The 21,254-nt window shown below is 36.0% G+C and overlaps 4 protein-coding genes and 1 long non-coding RNA gene across 6 annotated transcripts in view; 1 reads left to right on the forward strand and 4 right to left on the reverse strand.

Annotated features, from left to right (window-relative positions):
- The window catches only part of LOC106883582 (uncharacterized), a 45,345-nt gene extending 41,679 nt beyond the window's left edge, over window positions 1–3,666 (reverse strand). The window contains exon 1 of one of the 2 annotated variants that reach the window (XM_052978001.2): window positions 3,568–3,666. The gene's annotated coding sequence lies outside the window, so the exon portion shown is untranslated. The remainder of the gene's footprint in view (window positions 1–3,567) is intronic. The other variant, XM_052978000.2, reaches the window with a different exon arrangement.
- LOC106867743 (uncharacterized) lies at window positions 2,905–7,967 on the forward strand. Its single transcript, XM_052977994.2, has 2 exons — window positions 2,905–3,244; window positions 5,158–7,967. Exon 2 carries the CDS (start codon window positions 5,550–5,552, stop codon window positions 6,405–6,407), a length of 858 nt encoding a protein of 285 aa, XP_052833954.1. The 5' UTR covers window positions 2,905–3,244; window positions 5,158–5,549; the 3' UTR covers window positions 6,408–7,967.
- Window positions 3,636–5,161, reverse strand: LOC149130409 (uncharacterized). Its single transcript, XR_016238936.1, has 2 exons — window positions 4,698–5,161; window positions 3,636–3,771 (listed from the first exon to the last, which is right to left on the reverse strand). It is a non-coding gene; the product is annotated as an uncharacterized LOC149130409 (long non-coding RNA).
- Window positions 7,968–9,007: 1,040 nt separating the features above from the next.
- On the reverse strand, window positions 9,008–13,299 carry LOC128251243 (uncharacterized). Its single transcript, XM_052977971.2, has 2 exons — window positions 12,315–13,299; window positions 9,008–11,573 (listed from the first exon to the last, which is right to left on the reverse strand). Exon 2 carries the CDS (start codon window positions 11,144–11,146, stop codon window positions 9,662–9,664), a length of 1,485 nt encoding a protein of 494 aa, XP_052833931.1. The 5' UTR covers window positions 11,147–11,573; window positions 12,315–13,299; the 3' UTR covers window positions 9,008–9,661.
- Window positions 13,300–15,881: 2,582 nt separating this feature from the next.
- Window positions 15,882–20,146, reverse strand: LOC106867741 (uncharacterized). Its single transcript, XM_014912703.3, has 2 exons — window positions 19,957–20,146; window positions 15,882–18,083 (listed from the first exon to the last, which is right to left on the reverse strand). Exon 2 carries the CDS (start codon window positions 17,494–17,496, stop codon window positions 16,225–16,227), a length of 1,272 nt encoding a protein of 423 aa, XP_014768189.2. The 5' UTR covers window positions 17,497–18,083; window positions 19,957–20,146; the 3' UTR covers window positions 15,882–16,224.
- Window positions 20,147–21,254: the final 1,108 nt, after the last annotated feature.

Below are 21,254 nucleotides of genomic sequence, written 5' to 3' on the forward strand. Positions count from 1 at the left end.
CCCACTACACTCTCTGAGTGGTTGGCGTTAGGAAGGGCATCCAGCTGTAGAAACTCTGCCAAATTAGATTGGAGCCTGGTGTTGCCATCCGGTTTCACCTGTCCTCAGTCAAATCGTCCAACCCATGTTAGCATGGAAAGCGGACGTTAAACGATGATGATGATACACACACACACACATACATGTACGCAGCTATGTGTATATATATATATACAAACACTGGTGTATGTGTGTGTGTATGTCCGCTGCTAATACTCCACCACCCAGAGAGTGATTATCTGTAAATGACACCCATTCCTACCTCGCAGTGGGAGTTCAGATAAAAAAACTGCCACACCTTCTTCACCTGGATTTTTCCAACAAACACCGTTAATCTCATACTGATTAATACTTGTAATCCCTATAAATGTGTCTATGCCCCTTAATTTTAATGTAATTTTCTCTGACAGTTTTACTCTTTTTCTTTTATGATCCTACCTTTAATTTATGACATACGTGTGTAGGTGCATGTGAATGTGTGTTCATGGGCAGGGGTGCACACCATGCGCCATTAATCTAAATCTAATCTTTCTCTGATAGCTTATATTCTCTATATCTTATCATTGAATTTTGCGTTACATATCAAAGGACAGCTGTAGCCGGTCGTAACCAAGATACAGCAGGTACAAACAACGTGCCTAGGCCAGCTCAGTGTATATATATATAGACAAAACTTACTTGGAAAAGGATGCGCGGCGTTCTATCATATAATAATATATAAATATATGCATATATACATACATATATGGACATGCCTACATATATATGTATATATACATGCATATTTGGGTACAGGACATAAAAAAACGTTAAACACACTGAGAAACGAAAACATAAAACATAAAAACGAAAATATGTTGCATGTCTCATTTCTGTTTTTTTCGTTGTTCGAAAAAAAGTTCGTTTTCAATGTTTTCGTTTCTCATTGTGTTCAACGTTTTTCTGATGTCCTGCACCCATATATGCATGTATATATACATATATATGTAGTTATGTACATATGTATGTATGTATATATATATATATATATATATATATATATATATATATATTTATATATTATTATATGATCGAACGCCACGCATCCTTTTCCAAGTAAGTTTTGTCTATGTATCTATACACTGAGCTGACCTAGGCACGTTGTTCGTACCTGCTGTATCTTGGTTATCAGAGAAAGATTAGATTTAGATTAATGGGGCATGGTGTACACCCCTGCCCACGAACACACACTCACACATTATATATTATATATTATATATATATATATATATATATATAATAGTGCATAAGGTTTTATACATAGAGAGAAATCTACACTGGATTTCTTACATGCTAGAAAAGGCAGTCAAGACCTATACCATTCTTCTTTAGAGGTACGTTGTCTGTAGGTGGGCGGGATAAAAAATCAGTTTCACTATTAATGATCAACTAAATCAATCAATTCCCCAATCAATTGATTAATTAATTGATTTAATTGATCATCAATAACGAAACCCATGGGTATAAGATTAACTGATTGTTTTTTCCATTCATTTAAATATCCTGCTTGCCTACAGACAACGTGCCTCTAAAGAAGAATCTATCTTTTTTGCGGTATGGGTCTTACTGCCGTTTCTAGCATTTAAGAAGTCCACATGGTGGATTTCTCTCTGTGTATAAAATCACATACACAATTATATAGAAATATTTAGGTCTTCTGACTGATAATTACGCATGCTGACCACTGGTAAAAAATTTATTAGTTTTTAATAATTTTTATACCCCGTATATATATTTTATCATTATTAATAAATCATAGGGTAGCAAAAAAAATTATAGAAATTTTATTTACCACCAGTGGTCTAGCGAGAATAAAAATTAGTCTATAGACTATATATTACTCATTTAAAAATACAGAGTTGCCTATAATAGGACATCTAACCCGCTAGAAAGAGCAGCAAAACACTCTATACCACAAAAATAGGGATAATTTCGAAATAGCTTGAAACCATGGTAAGGAAAATAGATTGGTAAATGTTTTTATTTCTCATTCCCTTTCGAAATTATCCCTATTTTTGTGGTATAGTGTTTTGCTGCTCTTTCTAGCGGGTTAGATGACCTATTATAGGCAACTCTGTATTTTAAATGAATAATATATAGCCTATTGACTAATTTATATATATATATATATATATATATATATATACACCTTCAGACGAGAGAAATGATTGTGAATTTGTGTTCTCCACGTAGGAGTTCATACGATTATGAAAACAATAAATAAATAATTTTTTTAATACCTCCACCTATAAATCCGAAAAGTTCCACTCTTTTTCGAATTTTTGCTTAAATCCCAGCAATGGACCACCCTTGGGGTTCAGCAAGTCCATCAGTGTTTATGAGAAAAATAACAGCTAAATCGCCCTTCAATCACACACAAATAATAATAAAAAATTTTGTTTGCATAATCACATGTATTCCCGTATGTAGAACAAAAATTTCTGAAAATTTCTGAAAATTCAAAAATAAAAAATAAAATAATAAATGTTATGGGGGGGGGGGGGGGGTTATGTGGAGTGTTTAAACCCAAATTCCGCCGTAATGGGATGAAATTAGCGTTTGATGGAATGAATAATTTCCGACTGTATTCTACAGATTTACTACAAAATTCTGGCAATCGTAATGATATCTATGCATATAATGTTATATTTTACTTTTATCTTTTATTTCTTTCAGTGCTTCAAAGTGGTGCTCCAGCATGGCTACAGTCTAATGACTGCAGCCATGCTGGAGCATCGCTTTGAAGAATTCTGAGTCGAATGAATCACCCCCCCCCCATTACTTCTTTTTTTTTTTAAGTAATAATAATGAGATTGTATATATATATATATTTTTTTTTTCTTAAATATATTTCCACGCGTACGTTTTGTAATAAAATCTAATTCACATCGTGATGGGTGTATATGGAATGTGAAAGAGCTGTATGCGATAAGAGAATCACTGTTCGGTGGTGGAGAGGGCACCTTGGATAAAGAGACCCACATAAGAAAGTCAATTAGCGGATACCAAAAATGGTTCAGGAAAATTATAGTATGTCACTGACGTCATTTCCGGTGTATTATCGCAATTTAATTTTCGTTTTTAAGGACAATTTACTTTCACTATTTAACGACGGTTGAGAATGTACGTTATAACTGCAACCCGATCTGATTTAATTGACAGCTAGGTAATTATATTATAATTAATAAGTTTTGAAGACGAAGCACTTGCAACTATATACCATTCTATTGTTATAGATTCATTAAGAGAAACTGAAGCTTTGCAGTATATTTCTATACAATCATAAATGCTAATTTAGAGAATGGTCTACAATAATAAATACGTTTTTGATTTGAGTTGTTATTGATTAAATCCATTTAATTATTAATTTTATATAATCAATGCAGGACCATAGAATGAATATCGATCACTGATCAACAACATCAAAATGTTTTTCAATTCTCAATGTTCTCCTTATTTTTACTAAATAATATATATTTTATATCTTACCTGTTATTGCTGTATAAATTAGCGTTTAAAATGCATTATCTTCAATTACACCAAAGGTCCCTCCGATTCTAGTGCGATTTCAACCAACAGTAGATTAAGACAACAGAAATTTATAAAAATCGACTCGGAAACACAAACGGCGAAATGAATTTAGTTTCTTTGTAAATTCATCTATTCTGGTCAATGAATATAAACATGTTATTCCTACAAAAAAATTAAAAAAAGAATTATCTAAAATATAAAAACACATCCATTATAAAATGTATTAGAGTTCATTAAATATATATTTGATATACTTTGTGCAACGTCCCTAGGTACACTACAACTTGGTACATTTGCACGCTGCAGATTTCTAAATGTTTCTAAAGAAAGGTATCAACCTAGGTCTGATTCTGTTCGAAGAACAAATGAAATACCGTTCTTATCTTTAATGTATTTATCAAAAGTGGGCCTTGAAAATATTTATTTAAAAAAAAAAAAAGAGAAAATAAAACAGGTGACATCTTCCAGATTACTTCTACGTTTCGTTTTCTCCGAGTCATCTATTATAATGCCTGGTGTGATATTTCAGCTGTGGTTGAATCGAACCAAAAGCCAAGAAGAAATTGGACATGGAGAAATACAAGTGAGTCTTTTATCCGACAGTTGGTAATCAATGATTGACTTGATTGATTAATTGATTGTATAATATTATCAGTATTAATTATATTCGTAGCCTAATTAACGAAATATAGTAATAAGTAAATAAATGACGGTTTAAAAAAAAATTAAATTGTCTAATATAATTTATATGAAATATATAACCTTTACTGTATTTATTGTAATGAATTAATTACAATTTGATTAATTAATTTTACAGTATAATTAGTTGTCTATGAATGACGGGGTAAATAATTTTTTAATGTATGTTTATTATTAAAGTGGAGAATAATCTTGTTTAAATATTAAATTATTCAGACAATATCACCATGAAAAACTACACGTAGTTGTGTTAATATATTAACGAAACGTTTAAAGGAATGTTGACATGCAATTTAGGTGTTTAAAAGGTGCAAGTTAATTACTAAGAATTGACGCTAGTGAAATCCGATAATTTCAAATAAACACATGTATCATACAGGAATACCTACACTCGTCTTTGTTTCCTCATAATTTCCAGCAAAATAGATATTTTTTTAGTGAAATTTTCTGCAAATACGGTTCGGAGGGTGTAGATTTCGATTACGTCGAAATTTGTTGTGGAAAACTTTTTTTCTAAGTGTGGCGCGAGGAAGCGGCTTTGTTTCCTCATAACTTACAGAAAAACGGATATTTTTAAATGAAATTTTCTACAAATACGCCCAGATGGTGCAAATTACCATTATATAGGAATTTAATATTTTTAAAAAATGTGGGGTACTCACACATACGTTCTGACATAAATCAATTTCTTTCGAAATTTTCAAGTTTCATTTTGTAGCTATATGTGATGTGTGTATTTTTTTAAATATATATTAAATTCTGATATAATGATAATCTATAACGTCTTTCACAGCTGTAACTCTATAAATATCCTCTGTATCTTATGTTGTTGTTTCTCGTTTATTTCAGAATATCAGATGACATTGGCATAATGATCATTTCTCCATCAAGCACATCATCAATATTGAATTGTCTTCTAAAGACTAAAGGAATGTGCTATACAGAATAGATCTAATATTGTTTCCATAAATGTATGGTGAAGAGCTATATTTCTCTACTTCACTGCCTGGATTGTGTGCAACATAAATTTGTAAATAAATTTGAAGAAATTTACAAAGTAATTTGCTGCTTCTTCAGATATCAGTGAGGATTGCAGATGATGGAAAATCTAACAGAAGGAAATATTTGTAACAAATATAAGAGCAAAAACAAGAAATCTATGTGTATATTGTGAAAGAAGAGAGATAAAGGAAAATTAATTAATGTGAAGAACTTCAAAAGGGTTGATTTTATTAGAAGAGATGCTGAAAGTGGTAAAAAAGACACCATTTCTGTGTGACATTTGTAATAAGACATTCTCTCAACAAGGGAACTTAACTATCCATAAACGTATTCATGCAACACAGAAACCATTTCACTGTGAAATCTGTGGCAAGTCGTTTGCTCAGAAAGGTGACTTAGCCACTCACAAACGTATTCATACAGGAGAGAAACCATATCGTTGCGATATATGTGGTAAATCATTCTCTGTGAGGGGTGCTTTAACTAGGCACAAACGTATTCACACTGGAGACAAACCATTTCATTGTGATATTTGTGGCAAATCATTTCCTGAATCTGGCCAGTTAACTAAACACAAACGTACTCATACAGGAGAGAAGCCATATCGCTGTAATATCTGTGGTGCATTGTTCTCTCGAAACCATCACTTAAAGACTCATGAGTCCGTTCATACAGGAAAGAAACCATATCACTGTGAAATCTGTGGTAAATCATTCTCCGAGACAGCTAAAGTTATTATTCACAAACGGATCCATACAGGAGAGAAGCCATATCAGTGTGATATCTGTGGGGAGTTTTTCTCTCAGAAACATTACGTGACATCTCACAAATACGTTCATTCAGGGGAAAAACCAAATCATTGCAACATTTGTGGTAAATCTTTTGCTCAGAAGCAGTACTTAACTAACCACCTGCGCGTTCATACAGGTGAGAAACCTTATCGTTGTGAAATCTGTGGGAGATCGTTTGCTCAGCGTTGTAACGTAATCAAGCACAAACGCATTCATACAGGAGAGAAACCATTTCGCTGTGATATCTGTGGGAGAACATTCTCTGAAAGTGGTAATTTAACTATTCACAAACGTGTTCATTTGTGAGAGAAACCATATTGTGGTGCTTGAGAAAACCCATGAAGCCCACCAAAATCACAGTTGTGGAAGATACCAATGTTACACAAATGGCACTCGTGCCAGTGGCATGCAAAAGCACCCATTACACTCTCAGAGCATCCAGCTGTAGAAAACCATGCCAAATCAGACTGGATCTTGACACAGCCTTCCAGCGTGCCAGCCTAGTGAAACTATCCAACCCTTACCAGCATGGACAATGGATGCTAAATGATGATGATCATTATCATTTAACATCTATTTTTTATGCTGGCATGGGTTGGACAGTTTGACTAAAGCTAGTAAGGCTAGGAGCTGCACCAGGTTCCATTTTTTGTTCTGGCATGGTTTCTACAGCTGGATGCTCTTCCAAATGCCAACCACTCCACATAGTGTTCTAGGTGCTTTTTACATGGCAGCAGTACTTCTATCAATTCTGTTATGGTGGACGGGTCTTTTTGAGTACAACAATTCACCAGATATCTCAGTCCTTTGTCATTTCCTTCATAAGGTTTTGCTTTTTGAGATCAGCCTTCAATACTTCATGGTAAATTTTGAGATTTAAAAAAAACTTTTATCCATATTAATCTCCGTGTTTTTCCCGTACATTGAAAAATAGATGGTGAAAAGATCAATGTCGGGGGAGTGAAATTCCGAGGATTTCAGCACACCAGTGGCAGGCATCCATTTGAGGGAGCCATGCTTTTCACATGGGCAACTTTATGTGGCCTGCTCCCGTGTGGGTAGTAAAAACGCTCTTTTTGTATGTGCTCCTTAGGGCAGAACACACAATATTGTCAATAGCGAAGTTTTATAGACAAGTTGTCATTGCAGCCGATGTGGTTATAAACTGATCCGGAAGCATTGGCTGGACATATTCTCAAACCATGGCAACATGAATTATGGACTCTTCCTCTTTTTTATTGGACAATGCTGACTTCTCCAACAACAATGCTCACTCGGCTGATATCAGTGATTGGCTAAGTTGCTCATAGAGTTAACCTAGAAGGGACAGGCCCCTTATTTTCTGGTTAAGGCTGTTGGTAAGTTTTCCTAAGTTACTCCAATCCAGATCCCCAATGCAAACCTTCAGATCAACCTTCTCCTATGCTGTCGGTCTCTTTTGCTGAACCACTAAGTTACGGGGACGTAGACACACCAGCATCAGTTGTCAAGCAATGTTGTGGTGGGGACAAACACAGACACACGCATACATATACACACACACACACACACACACACATATATATATATATATATATATATATATATATACATATATATGACGGTCTTCTTTCAGTTTCCGTCTACCAAATCCACTCACAAGGCTTTGGTCGGCCCGAGGCTATAGAAGACACTTGCCCAAGGTGCCACGCAGTGGGACTGAACCCGGAACCATGTGGTTGGTAAGCAAGCTACTTACCACACAGCCACTCATGTGCATTATATTCTATTCATCTTTTCCATTCATTTTGTTTTTTTGTCCCCTCTGTGTAAGGCCTTCATGGCTGATTTCATGAAATAAAGAAACTTGCTTCCGGTTTGACGACATCACTTGTTTATTTTTTCTGTGTGTTGTGAGTTATCATTTTTGTTGTTGAAACTGTGATTTGTTGTAAATTATTGTTGAAAATTGTTATTTTGAATTGTTGCTTGTTTGCAGGCATTGTGGTGAATAACTGGTGGTGATTTGCTCTAAAAAGAGTCATACATTTTGAGCCCATTAGATTTAGCTGTCAGCTAAGTTTAGATAAGGCTAGGATAGAAGGGAACCTGCTTAAGGCTTCAGAAGAGGCGTTGAGATTGGGCTCTGCATCCCAAATTTTGGCAGTGAGAACGACCTTGGACCGTCACCTCAAAGCCAAACATGAGGGGTGCAGGGTTCGGGCTAAAGTATGTGCATTGGGTTGCAAGGGAATTAATATTTCCAGGTGGGCCCATTCGGTAGAGACCCAGCATGGCAACGATGCCATAATTAGTTCTTTGATTGACAAAAATGGACGTTTGGTCAAAGGACAGGATGAGATGTGAGGCACTTTACAAACAATTTGCCGAGTTGTTCGGGAGGGGTGGGAAGCTAGACCATGGTGAGGCCCTATGGGACTTCCTGGCTGGTGGCCCACGTCTCTTGGTATGAGGGGCTGATCACAGCTGCGGAGGTGATTGAGGTGCTATCTGAGTACTCCGGGGACAAGTTTTAATGGTCTTGATGGTCTACCCTATGAGTTTTACAAAAGTATGCCAGACTTGTTCTGGCACCTACTGGCCAGGTTGAATTTAATATAAATAATGTTTAAAAACTAGTTCAAATTGCTATTTTGCTGTTTACACATAAACTTGTGTAGGTTGAACTCTGTAAAACACCAGTGATAGAAACTTTTGTTATTTCTTATGATAAATCCATCTAATAGGAAAATTCTTCATAGACATTTAAAATACTAGTCTTGTTCCCCATTTTACTATGTAAGGACCATGCGATCAGGAGATGGTGACGAGGAATGGCTCCTTTAGTACATCGTGCGATCAATACAAAAAAAAAATATATATGAGAATAGGATAAATGAGTATAAATGCCAAAAGGAAAAGAGACAACCGGTTTGGAAAATTTTATTGATATAACATGTCTGTGTGTGTGTGAGTGTGACGTATAAACATAATAATAGACAGGCTGTCATGTATACAAATGTGTGTGTGAGAAATAGAGTAGAGAGAGTCTATCAGGATGTTAAAAGAAAGTCGTATTCAAGGTACACAGTTTTGGCTTCCATTAGTGACTAATCAATCAGATATTGCAGTGACCATAATGACTCTCCATTATGAATAAGTTTGGGTCAGATATTGCAGTGATAGGGCTTTTATCCTGTATGAATGTGCTTGTGTTTACTCAAACTTTGAGAGAATGATTTATCACAGTGATATGGTTTCTCAACTGCATGGAGACCGTCGTGTTGGGTTAAGCAACGGACATTAGACAGTGCTTTACCACACACATCACACAAGTAACATTGATCTCCTGTATGAGAATTTTTATGAGAAGTTAGAGAAGTCTTACCACAGATATCACAAGGATATGACTTTTTTTCCTGTATGAGTGCATTTGTGTATAGTTAAATCATTGAGAGAATGATTTCTCAGATATCCCAGTGATATGGCTTCCCTCCCGTATGAATAAGTTTATGTTTAGTTAAGTCACCATTTTCAGAGAATGGCCCATTAGAAATTGCTGTGATATTAACATTGATTTTTTACCCTGTATGAACACGTTTGTGTACAGTTAAGCCACTACGCTGAGAGAATGATTTATCACAAATATCACAATGATATTGTTTCTCAACTGCATGCAGATCCTTGTGATGGGATAAGCAAAGGGCATTGGACAACGATTTACCACACACATCACACAGGTGTTTGTCTTTTGTGTGAGTATGCTTATGATAATTCAGAATTTTTCTATTGGAGAAAAACTTGCCACAGACGTTACAATGATATGGTTTCTCACCAGTATGAACACGTATGTGTATAGTTAAACTGCTTCTATCAAAGAAGGATTTACCACAGACATCACAGTGATATGGTTTTTCTCCTGTATGAATATATTTGTGCTTAATCAGGTGACTTCCTTCATAAAAAGATTCCCCACAGATATTGCAATCATATGGTTTTTCTCCTGTGTGAATACGTTTGTGTTTATTTAGATAAAATTGTTGAGAGAAGGATTTACCACAGATATCACAATGATATGGCTTCTCTCCTGTATGAGTGTATTTGTGCCTTCTTAAGTCACTACTTTGAGAGAAGGATTTACCACAGATATCACAATGATATGGTTTCTCTTCTGTATGAGTATATTTGTGTCTACTTAAGTCACATCTTTGAAAGAATGATTTACCACAGATATCACAATGATATGGCTTCTCACCTGTATGAGTACGTTTGTGTTTAGTTAACTGCTCATTTTGAAAGAATGATTTACCACAGATATCACAGTGATATGGCTTCTCTCCTGTATGAATATATTTGTGTTTAGTTAAACAAAATTTCTGAGAGAAAGATTTCTCACAGATGTCACATTGATAAGGCTTCTCTCCTGTATGGACATATTTGTGTCTTTTTAAGTCATTACTTTTAAAGAATGATTTACCACAGATATCACAGTGATGTTGTTTCTCTCCTGCACGAATGTGCATGCATTTAGCAAAACTGTCACCGCTGGAGAACGGTTTATCAGAAAATGAATTTTCCATTGTATGAATAAGTTTATGTCGAGTTAAGGAACTATTAACAGCAAATGATTTATCACAGACATCACAGACATATGGCTTTTCCCCTGTATGAATGCGTATGTGGTAAGTTAATTTATCACTTTGATAAAATGATTTACCACAGACATCACAGTGATATGGCTTCTCTCCTGTATGAATGGCTTTGTGTTTAGCTAAGGCACCATTGTGAGAGAATGATTTACCACAGATATCACAGTGATATGGTTTCTCTCCTGTATGAACGGATTTATGCTTAGACAAGTTGCTACTGTGAGAGAATGATTTACCACAGATATCACAGCGATATGGTTTTTCCCCTGTATGTACAACTTTATGTTTCGTTAGGCTGCTACTTGTAGAAAATGATTTACCACAGATATCACAATGGTATGATTTTCTACCTTTCTCATTCTTTACATCATCAGAAAAGTCAATCTTCTGTATTTCACATTTAACCTCGTTCTCCATAATTTTCCTTTTCCTACAACAATATACAAACGATTCTCTTTTTGGTTTTATATTTTATTCCTCCCAAATATTCTTGATATTATATCTCCCTCAACTGTGACCTTTGGTGATATCAGAAGATGCTGCAAACTCTTTTATAAATTCTTCCAACTTCAAAATAAGTATGTGAAATGATTTTGTATATATTATATGAAATGGAAAAGAAAAATTAGACTCCAAAATCAGTTTGTAAACTTTTCAGGAATTGAAGAAGACAAATGCTGATATTCATCTCAGTTCTAAAGAGATATTAGCAGGAATTCACCATGGATTTATATAAGCAGTGTTGTTAGATATGCTCTCTATAAACATTTTCCTTTAGTCTTTCAAAGATGATTAATATTGACAAGGTATCTGATGGAAACAGTTCTTTGCTGTTTCTGATATTCTGAAACGATAGAGAAACAAGAATATAAGAATATTGAGGATACTTAGAATGCAGAGATACAACAGGGGAAATTTTACAACACATCTAAGAAGAAAAACTGAAGATGTAAAGATATCACTAGAATAATTGATCTTATTCTGTTTCTTTCCATTTTGAAAATATGCAGAAGTGTGGTTAGAAGCTTGCTTCCTAACCACATGGTTCCAAACGGCATAGATTACGATGATTAGGAAATTTTTTTCCGAGGAGTTTCGGATCAGGTAGACCAAATAAATTGGAACTACGTTTTGACTACAGCCTTCGAAATGATTGGGGTAGGTGGGGAGAAGGATTCATCTTTTTATGAAAAACAAGGTTTTCGAAACTCCTCTCCCTACCCGCTCGGAAATGGATTTGCCCCCACAAATTTCTTTATAATTGTAATCTATGCCATTTAAGAGGTATTTCAGTAAAAGATATATATTTTCCAGAAAATAATGAGGGCAAAAATGTAGGATCGAGTGAATTTTCCGAAACTCCCCTCTTCACCCACTCGGAAAAATTCTTTCACATATATACTCCGAATCTACAGCATCTAAGCAGTATTTGTTGAATTTTCGTTAAAAAAATATCAGAGTCGAGTGGGGTATACATCTGTAACTATGCCCGATTTGTTATATATGTGTATCGTATACATACGTATTGTCGGCATTCTTTCGGCTTGCCGTGTTATATATGTAAATGTATATATATATATCTTACCTGTTAATTGCTATATAAAACCAGTGTTTACAGCGAAATATCTTTAATTACATCAGGTGCCCTTGCAGCACCAGTGTGAGTCAGCTAGGAATAAAATGTGACAACAGAAATTTATAAAAATCGACTCGGAAACACAAAAGGCGAAATATTTCTCTGTATATAAGCTGCTAGATGAATGCGTATATTTATAGTTTAAAAAAAGAAAAAACGTTTAGATGAAATATAGAAATACGCAGCTAAATTTATCAGGAATCTCTTAAGTTATACTTGAAATGTAAAATTAGCGGAATTCTGGTATTTTCAATGACTACTAGCCATTGTACTGTTTCGGAAGATACAGCGAAGTACTAAAATGGCTACAAATGGTTTCGGAAGAAAAAGAAATGAAATATCATTCTTAGTTTAAATGTATTTCTCAGAAAGAAATTGACAAACAATGTGGATATTATAAACGACAACTACTAAGTTCTTAGTACGTTTCGTTTCTTCCGTATCGGTTTTTCTTTAACACTTTTCGTAGAATGAAACGAAAGACAAAGACTTGGGTGGGGACGAGAAGTAGAAATCGGAAAAACCCAAGTCCGTTGTCTAGTTGGGGGGGGGGGGGGTAATCGATTTAATTAGCATTAAGTATGTAGCCTTTACTGTATTCACTAAAGTCTGCGTACCGGATGCTAGCGAGTTTATGGGGTCATCAGGAGAGAATACGCGCCGTTTCAGGGCCTGACGGCATCGTTGCGCATCGTCACCCTCTCACCGAAATGAGGGCTCTCTTGCTAGATTAACCGGTTATCAGATTTCGCTCTATACTTTTCTAGCCATTGCTTATCGTCTGTTTTTATCCAAATTCAGTGGCTGTAGTTTGGATATGACTCATATAGTAATGAATGGAATACGATTTCTATTTCTTTCTTTTCTTGTCTCTCTTCTTTCCTATTTCTTTCTTTTTAAATAATTTACTTGGGTGGAGGCGCAATGGCCCAGTGGTTAGGGCAGCGAACTCGCGGTTTCGATTCCCAGACCGGGCGTTGTGAGTGTTTATTGAGCGAAAACACCTAAAGTTCCACGAGGCTCCGGCAGGGGATGGTGGCGAACCCTGCTGTACTCTCACCACAACTTTCTCTCACTCTTACTTCCTGTTTCTGTTGTGCCTGTAATTCAAAGGGTCAGCCTTGTCACACTGTGTCACGCTGAATCTCCCCGAGAACTACGTTAAGGGTACATGTGTCTGTGGAGTGCTCAGCCACTTGCACGTTAATTTCACGAGCAGGCTGTTCCGTTGATCGAATCAACTGTAACCCTCGTCGTCGTAACCGACGGAGTGCCAACCGAATGTTCTAATAAAGAAACTACTACAAATAAAAATAAATATTTGATTATCCAGTTAGATCGATCTATCATTTAGTCGTGTAAGATTATTGCCTTCCTCACATGTAACTATGTTGGCTGCCATGCGTCGATATACAAACCATTAGATTGCCTTCACAATGTTGTTCGTTGCTGGGTATAGTACGTTAGAACGGTATATCCTAGCTTGCTATTTTTGAAATAAATCATTACAAGAAGATAGAGATCTGTTGGGTTGTCACTGTGGTCACTTCCGATGTAGTTTCCCCTTTTAAAAACCCCAAACAGCGTCAACTACTAAGTGCAGTTTTTGTGGGTTTCAGTTTTAACTTTTCTCTAACTGCAGGAATCCACCAGAAATTAGGTAAAATATGAAGACTTTGGCGGAATTGTGTTTTAACCAAAATTATAACCCCCCCCCCCATAACTTTTCTATTCCTTGAAATTTTCACACACGCGAATTCATACGATTAAACATTTATAAAAAAGGATGTTTAAACTGGGTGTAAAATCAGTAATGACTAACTGTATTGATTTATTCTATTTTTGGTGCGTAAGTACACCAGGAAGAGCACTCTACAGAGAATATTTTATGTTGAGTTACATTAATTTCATATCGTGTGTCATTTTCCCTTGATCCTGTTTCATTTAACCTAGATATTTAATTTTTTTGTTGAATTTCTGATGTCTAACTATAGGGATCTTGTTCAAAACGGGGGCACCAGTTTTCATTTATGTTTTATGTAGTGTTTTTGGTACCGAAAGACTTTCAAACTTCGTATACTTATCTATTTTGTATTATAGAACAGAAAAAAAAATTTGTATTCGAATTTATTTCATGTAAAAAATTGTCTTATTTCGATAATTTCAACCAATCACTGACAAGTATTCAGCTGTTTACACTTACTCCTTTGGCAGTTTAAGCGGTGTAAAGCGTATTTAATCTCCATTACTTCTGACATAGAACTCGCACATTTTGTTCATTTGTTTGTCCTGTATTGTACCCATCTGTGTTTTCGATCCTTCGTGATCATAATAAAAATATTCAGAGGCAACACACGTGTGTTCGTTTTCCCTAACCCTAATTGACTTGCTCCTTCCCTCAAAAACCATGCCTTGTGCCTATACTAGAAAGGTTTATTAGCTACTGCCAATACGCTTCAGCCATTTTTTGACAAGGAAATAATAATTTTATCACCGCGAGAATCGTTTGTTTACGTAGTCAGCACTTAATATATTCGGCTGAATGGACGTCAGTCATTGGTTGAAATTACAGAAATACAACTTTAACATGAAATAACTTGCGATGTACGTTTTTTTGTTAAGAAGACTAAGAGAAAAAGATGTTTTATATGACACATTCTACCAGTGTCCTAAGTTTCAAAGTGTTTCGTTAAGAAAATACTGGTGCCCCTAACCTAAGTAAGGCATGTGTAAAATTTGAATGAAATTGGTTGTGTAGTTCTCGAGTTTTAGGGATTCACACAGAAACACATTCTCATATATATATATATAAAATATATAGCTTTAGGGAAAATAACCAAGTTTCAAGAACTCATCAATGAAAATCCACTATCACATATAGAAAAATTAATAATTAAAAGCACAATAAATGAGTATAATATAAAACAAAGTAAATATCATAAGATAAAGATAATAAAATGACTACACGTATTCCATAACTAATTTTCAAATAGAAAGGAAATTTAAATCGATTAAAATCAATTAAAATTATCGAAAATAAATTCTATTAAAAAATACAGCTAATCAGCAGGTCGTAAATAGAACAATAACTATAATAAATAAATATATATATATCAACCAACAATAAGTACCAAATGAATTTATATAAAATACTTATTTTATAAAGATAGAAAAATTATTAAAAATATCAAAATATTAAAATAATAAACTATATATTTCCCTAAAACTATATATTTTATATATATTTTAATCTATAAAGCTCAATTTAATTTTTAATTTTTTGTAAATTGATTTTGAGTTTTTACCTGTAATTTTGGATTTTGTCCCTAATATTATTATTATTATTATATATATATATATATATATATATATATATAGAGAGAGAGAGAGAGAGAGAGAGAGAGAGAGAGAGAGAGAGAGAGAGAGAGAGAGAGAGAGAGAGAGAGAGAGAGAGAGAGAGAGAGAGAGAGAGAGAGAGAGAGAGAGAGAGAGAGAGAGATACACAATGAAAAAAAGGAAGTTAGAAAATTATTTATTTACCATTACACACATATCAATTGTCAAGAGTCACATTTAAAGAATTTCCTATTAGTAACAGTTTCCGTCTATGCATATTTGACTTAAAAGGTACGAGTCCAACACAATGCTACAACAAAATGATATTCGTCCAGAATGCTGTACAATGAGATTGAACCTAGGACCCTATGGTTATGATGTAAACATTTTAACCTCACAGCCACATCCACAAGAATTTTACGATTAAGCAATTACTTGTACCAGTGCAGGAAATAAAACAATTTGATTGATGAATATGAAGGATTTTATTTTGTAATGACCAAAAGCTTTCAAATTGATAGTGTTACATTTCTATATGAATATTTATGTGTGTAGTTAAGTGACTTTTTTGAGAGAAAGATTTACCACAGATATCACAGTGATACGGTTTCTCGTCTGTATGAATGCGTTTGTGCGTAGTTAAGTTACTTTTCTGTGTGAATGATTTACTGCAGACATCACAGTCATATGGTTTCTCACCTGTATGAGTGAGCTTGTGTTTTGCTAAGATGTCTGTCCTGGAGAATGATTTACCACACACAGAACATTGAAACAGCTTTTCTCCCGTGTGTGTGAGCTTGTGTGTGCTTAGGTAACCCTTTTGAGCAAACGATGTGCCACAGATATCACAGGTGTATGGCTTTTCTCCAGTATGGGTACGTACGTGAGATGTTAAGATATGTTTCCGAGAGAAAGCATTACCACAAATATCACAGCGATACGGTTTCTCTCCTGTATGAATACGTTTGCGGGTGGCTTTCACGCCATTTTGAGAGAATGGTTTAGCATGCTCATCAGAGTGTTCTGGTGATTCCTTGGTATGAACACGCTTGTGTTTTGTTAATAGATTCCTCTGAGAGAAAGACTTATCACATACCTTACAATAAAACGGTTTCTCTCCAGTATGGATGCATTTGTGTATAGTTAAGCAATGTCTAACATAGAATGATGCACCACAAATTTCACAGCGAAATGGTTTTTCTCCTGTGTGAATCCGTTTGTGTCTAGTTAAACAACTGCTATCGAAGAAAGATTTCCCACAGGTGTCACAATGATATGGTTTCTCACCTGTGTGGCTACGTTTGTGTTTCGTTAAGTGCTCATGCTGAGAGAATGATTTACCACAGATATCACAACGATATGGTTTTTCTCCTGTATGAATACGTATATGCATTTTCAAATTACCAGTTTCAGAGAACGTTTTACCACAGATATCGCAGTAAAACGGCTTCTCGCCTGTATGAATACGTTTGTGAATAGTCAAGTAGCTACTCTGGGAGAAATATTTACAACAGATATCACACTGATATGGCTTCTCTCCTGTATGTGTGCGTTGGTGGTTGGTCAGATGATTACGCCGATAGAACGTTTTGCCACAAACATTGCAATGATATGGTTTATCAACTGCATGAATACGTTGGTGATATGTCAAGTTTCTTTTGTGAGGGAATGACTTACCACAGATTTCACAGCTATGTGATATTTTAGCCGTCCCATTTTTCTTGCCCCTGGAAGTACCAATACTTTTCGGCTTCTTTTTAAATTGAACCTGGTTGTCACACAATTCAGTTTCCATAATTGCTCTCAGCTGGCAAAAATGAGTAGCACCTGTCTTTCAATGGGCCAGCCTTGTCACACTGAATCTCCCTGAGGACTATGTTAAAAGTACATGTATCTGTGGAGTTCTCAGCCACTTGAACGTTAATTTCACGAGCAGGCTGTTCTACTGATTGGATCAACAGGAATTTTTCTTGTTGTAACAGACGGAGTGCCAGTTAATTGTTCATTATCCGCAACAATTATCAGGTATTTCTGTTCCGTTTTTGTTGATCCCTAGCAAATATTTATATTTTTCACTGCTAGATTTCCATCACTTGTAACCGTTACCAATATGTACAAACTTTAATGACCATTACAAACTCCTCTGTAATTTATAATCCACATTTAATTAGCATTGCAAAATCATTCTGTAGACATTCTCAATAATGATTAAAAGAAAAGCTGCAGTTTGTATCAGTTCAGTGGAATTATCTTACAGTAATTCTACCAAAAATTTATATCAATGGGATTGTCTGATCTTTATAAACACCATCAGTGAAAGTTGATAGATGTTGCTCATGTGTCTGGTGTGAACAATACTCCGATGGCAACGTCATGGATAATCTGAAATAATAAACAAGAGTGTAAGATGAAGAGGCTATATAAATTGTATGGCTCAAACGTACGGCAAACGAAATACAGAGACAGGTGTGGGAGCAACAAGGAGGTGTATTAGTTTGACAGTGAGGAAAATTGGAAGAAGTCTTTGACATTTCAAGCCCATGCTCTCTCACAGAAAGGGACGAGGGGAAACAAAATGAGAAGACGGAAAGAGAGTGAGTGAGAAATTGTGTTGGGATTAATGGCGTTCCACATGTTGAAAATACAGACAGGCATGCATTATTTTTATACATTCAAATGAGGTCGTTGCTAGTGCCGCTGGACTGGCTCCCGTGCAGGTGGCACGTAAAAAACACCATTTTGAGCATGGCCGTTGCTAGTACCGCCTGACTGGCCCTCGTGCCGGTGGCATGTAAAAGCACCCACAACACTCCCGGAGTGGTTGGCGTTAGGAAGGGCATCCAGCTGTAGAAGCTCTGCCAGATCAGATTGGAGTCTGGGGCAGCCATCTGGTTTGCCAGTCCTCAGTCAAATCGTCCAACCCATGCTAGCATGGAAAGTGGACGTTAAACGATGATGATGATGATACACATGCTTTGTCTTTAATTTCTCGTTTCAGTCTATTGATCGCGGCCATGCTGGGGCACTGCCTTCAAGGACCTTTTTTATTTTAGCCAAATGAGCCAACCCCAGTACTTATGCATTAAACTTGGTACTTATTCTATTGCTTTCTTTTGCCAAACTAATTCACAAGAGCATAAACAAACCAACACTGGCTGACAGGCAGTGGTGCGGGCGAACAAAGACACACACACACATGACCACTTGTTGGGGTGTTTACATTCCCATAACAGCGGTAAGGCAAAAGAGACTGATAGAATTCGTACCAGGCCTTAAAAAAAAAAAAGTAATTACTGGGATCGATTCATTCGACTAAAACTTCATGGCGTTTTGCTCCAGCATGGCCGCAGTCCAATAGCTGAAACAAAATACACAAAAGAATTCATACGATTATGCAAAAAAAAAAAAAAAAAAAATTGGTGCGCGATTTAAAGTGGTATTTAGCTGTTATTTTTGGCATATGTCATGATCACTTCATACCGTCCTCCTTTTCGTATTGACATTTTTCAATCTTTCTTCTTCCCATAAGCACATTTAATGGTCTGTTGCTGGGAATTTCTGCAAATTTGTATTCTGCACACAGGAATTCATACGGTTATGCAAATAACAGAAGAAAAATAAAATGGGGGTGCGTAATTTAAGGGTTATTTAGCTGTTATTTTTAGTATATCGCACGTCCTCCTCGTGCACTTTTCGCTTGTTTGACACTGACAAATTGATGTTTTTTTCAACATCAATTCATCATTTAATGGATTATTGCAGGGGATTTTAGCATATTTGCATTCTGCACACGGGAATTCATACGATTATGCAGAACCCCTCACCACCTCATATTTTTTGGTGCGTGATTTAAGGGGTATTTAGCTGTTATTTTTAGTATATCTCACGCACTTTTCGCTTGTTTGACACTGACAAATTGAGGGTTTTTTCAACATCAATTCGTCATTTAATGGATTATTGCAGGGGATTTTAGCGTATTTGCATTCTACACACAGGAATTCATACGATTATATAGAACCCCCCCCCCACAATTTTTGGTGCGTGATTTAAGGGGTATTTAGCTGTTATTTCTAGCACGTCACGACCACCTCATACGTTCCTCGTTTGTCTGTCAGACGTACTAATATTTTTCAATATCTTTCACCCCCATAAACGACATTTAACGATCTGTAACTGGGATTTAAACCAAAAATTCGAACTGTCCGTATTTCAAAACTGTGATGTAAAAAGGAAAAGAACTCCGCCAGTAACTTACCCGTTTTCGGATGAAAACAGCGAAGTCAGTGCCTGATAAACAACAGGACAACATCAATTAACGCTGTATCAATATTCTTCAAATACAATGTTAGTATACAAGTATATATTTTGTAGCTTCGACACAGATTTTGTCTCAGCATCCATCAACTTCAAAATGGCTCCCATTCAGCTCCCATCAACTTCAAAATGGCTCCCATTCAGCTCCCATCACCTTTTATACTTCCTCAGCATCTTTTATACCCTCCCTCTGCTGGAGAGCTACAAACATATTAGGACAACTGACGAGGGAGGTGTTTTCCTCACTACCACAATCACTGCTTTTTATCTTATTGTCGATATCATTATTCAGTATAGTCTTTCGTCCATCTTTGCGTTGTACATGTGGAGTCGCAATGGCCAAGTGGTTAGGGCAGCGGACTCGCAGTTTCGATTCCCAGACCGGGCGTTGTGAGTGTTTATTGAGCGAAACCACCTAAAGCTCCACGAGGCTCCGGCAGTGGATGGTGGTGAACCCTGCTGTACTCTTTCGCCACAACTTTCTCTCACTCTTTCTTCCTGTTTCTGTTCTACCTGTAATTCAAAGGGCCAGCCTTGTCACACTCTGTGGAGGCGCAATGGCCCAGTGGTTAAGGCAGTGGACTCGCGGTCGTAGGATCGCGGTTTCGATTCCCAGACCGGGCGTTGTGAGTGTTTATTGTGCTAAAGCTCCACGAGGCCCAGGCAGGGGATGGTGGCGAACCCTGCTGTACTCTTTCACCACAACTTTCTCTCACTCTTTCTTCCTGTTTCTGTTGTGCCTGTAATTCAAAGGGTCAGCCTTGTCACACTGTGTCATGCTGAACTACGTGTACCCGAGAACTACGTTAAGGTTACACGTGTCTGTGGAGTGCTCAGCCACTTGCACGTTAATTTCACGAGCAGGCTGTTCCGTTGATCGGATCAACTGGAACCCTCGACGTCGTAAGCGACGGAGTGCCAACAACAACAACGTTGTACATATACAACACGCACACATGACGAAAAAGTAAATTCCCAATGTAGTTGAGCTGTAAGACTAGCGGAGAAAGATTCGGTATTTACCATTATAAGGCGAAAAAATGTTACCGTCTTTTAGTGGTAAATACCTAATCTTTCGCTACTAGTCGTACGGCGTACGAAATTTACTTTTTTTTCTTCAAAATACTAACCACATTCGATACTCCCAAAGTTTGTCTCTCTCTCTCTTTATATATATATATATATATATATATATATATATATATATATATATATATATATATATATATATATATATAT

Source organism: Octopus bimaculoides, chromosome 29, assembly GCF_046866305.1.
Source record: "Octopus bimaculoides isolate indiv1 chromosome 29, ASM4686630v1, whole genome shotgun sequence".
Classification (NCBI taxonomy): Eukaryota; Metazoa; Mollusca; class Cephalopoda; order Octopoda; family Octopodidae; genus Octopus; species Octopus bimaculoides.

What these genes read in the sequence shown, in the direction of transcription:
- LOC106867743 (XM_052977994.2), top strand. Translation starts at nt 5,550, where the DNA reads ATGCTGAAAGTGGTAAAAAAGACACCATTTCTGTGTGACATTTGTAAT.
- LOC128251243 (XM_052977971.2), bottom strand. Translation starts at nt 11,146, where the DNA reads ATGGAGAACGAGGTTAAATGTGAAATACAGAAGATTGACTTTTCTGAT.
- LOC106867741 (XM_014912703.3), bottom strand. Translation starts at nt 17,496, where the DNA reads ATGGAAACTGAATTGTGTGACAACCAGGTTCAATTTAAAAAGAAGCCG.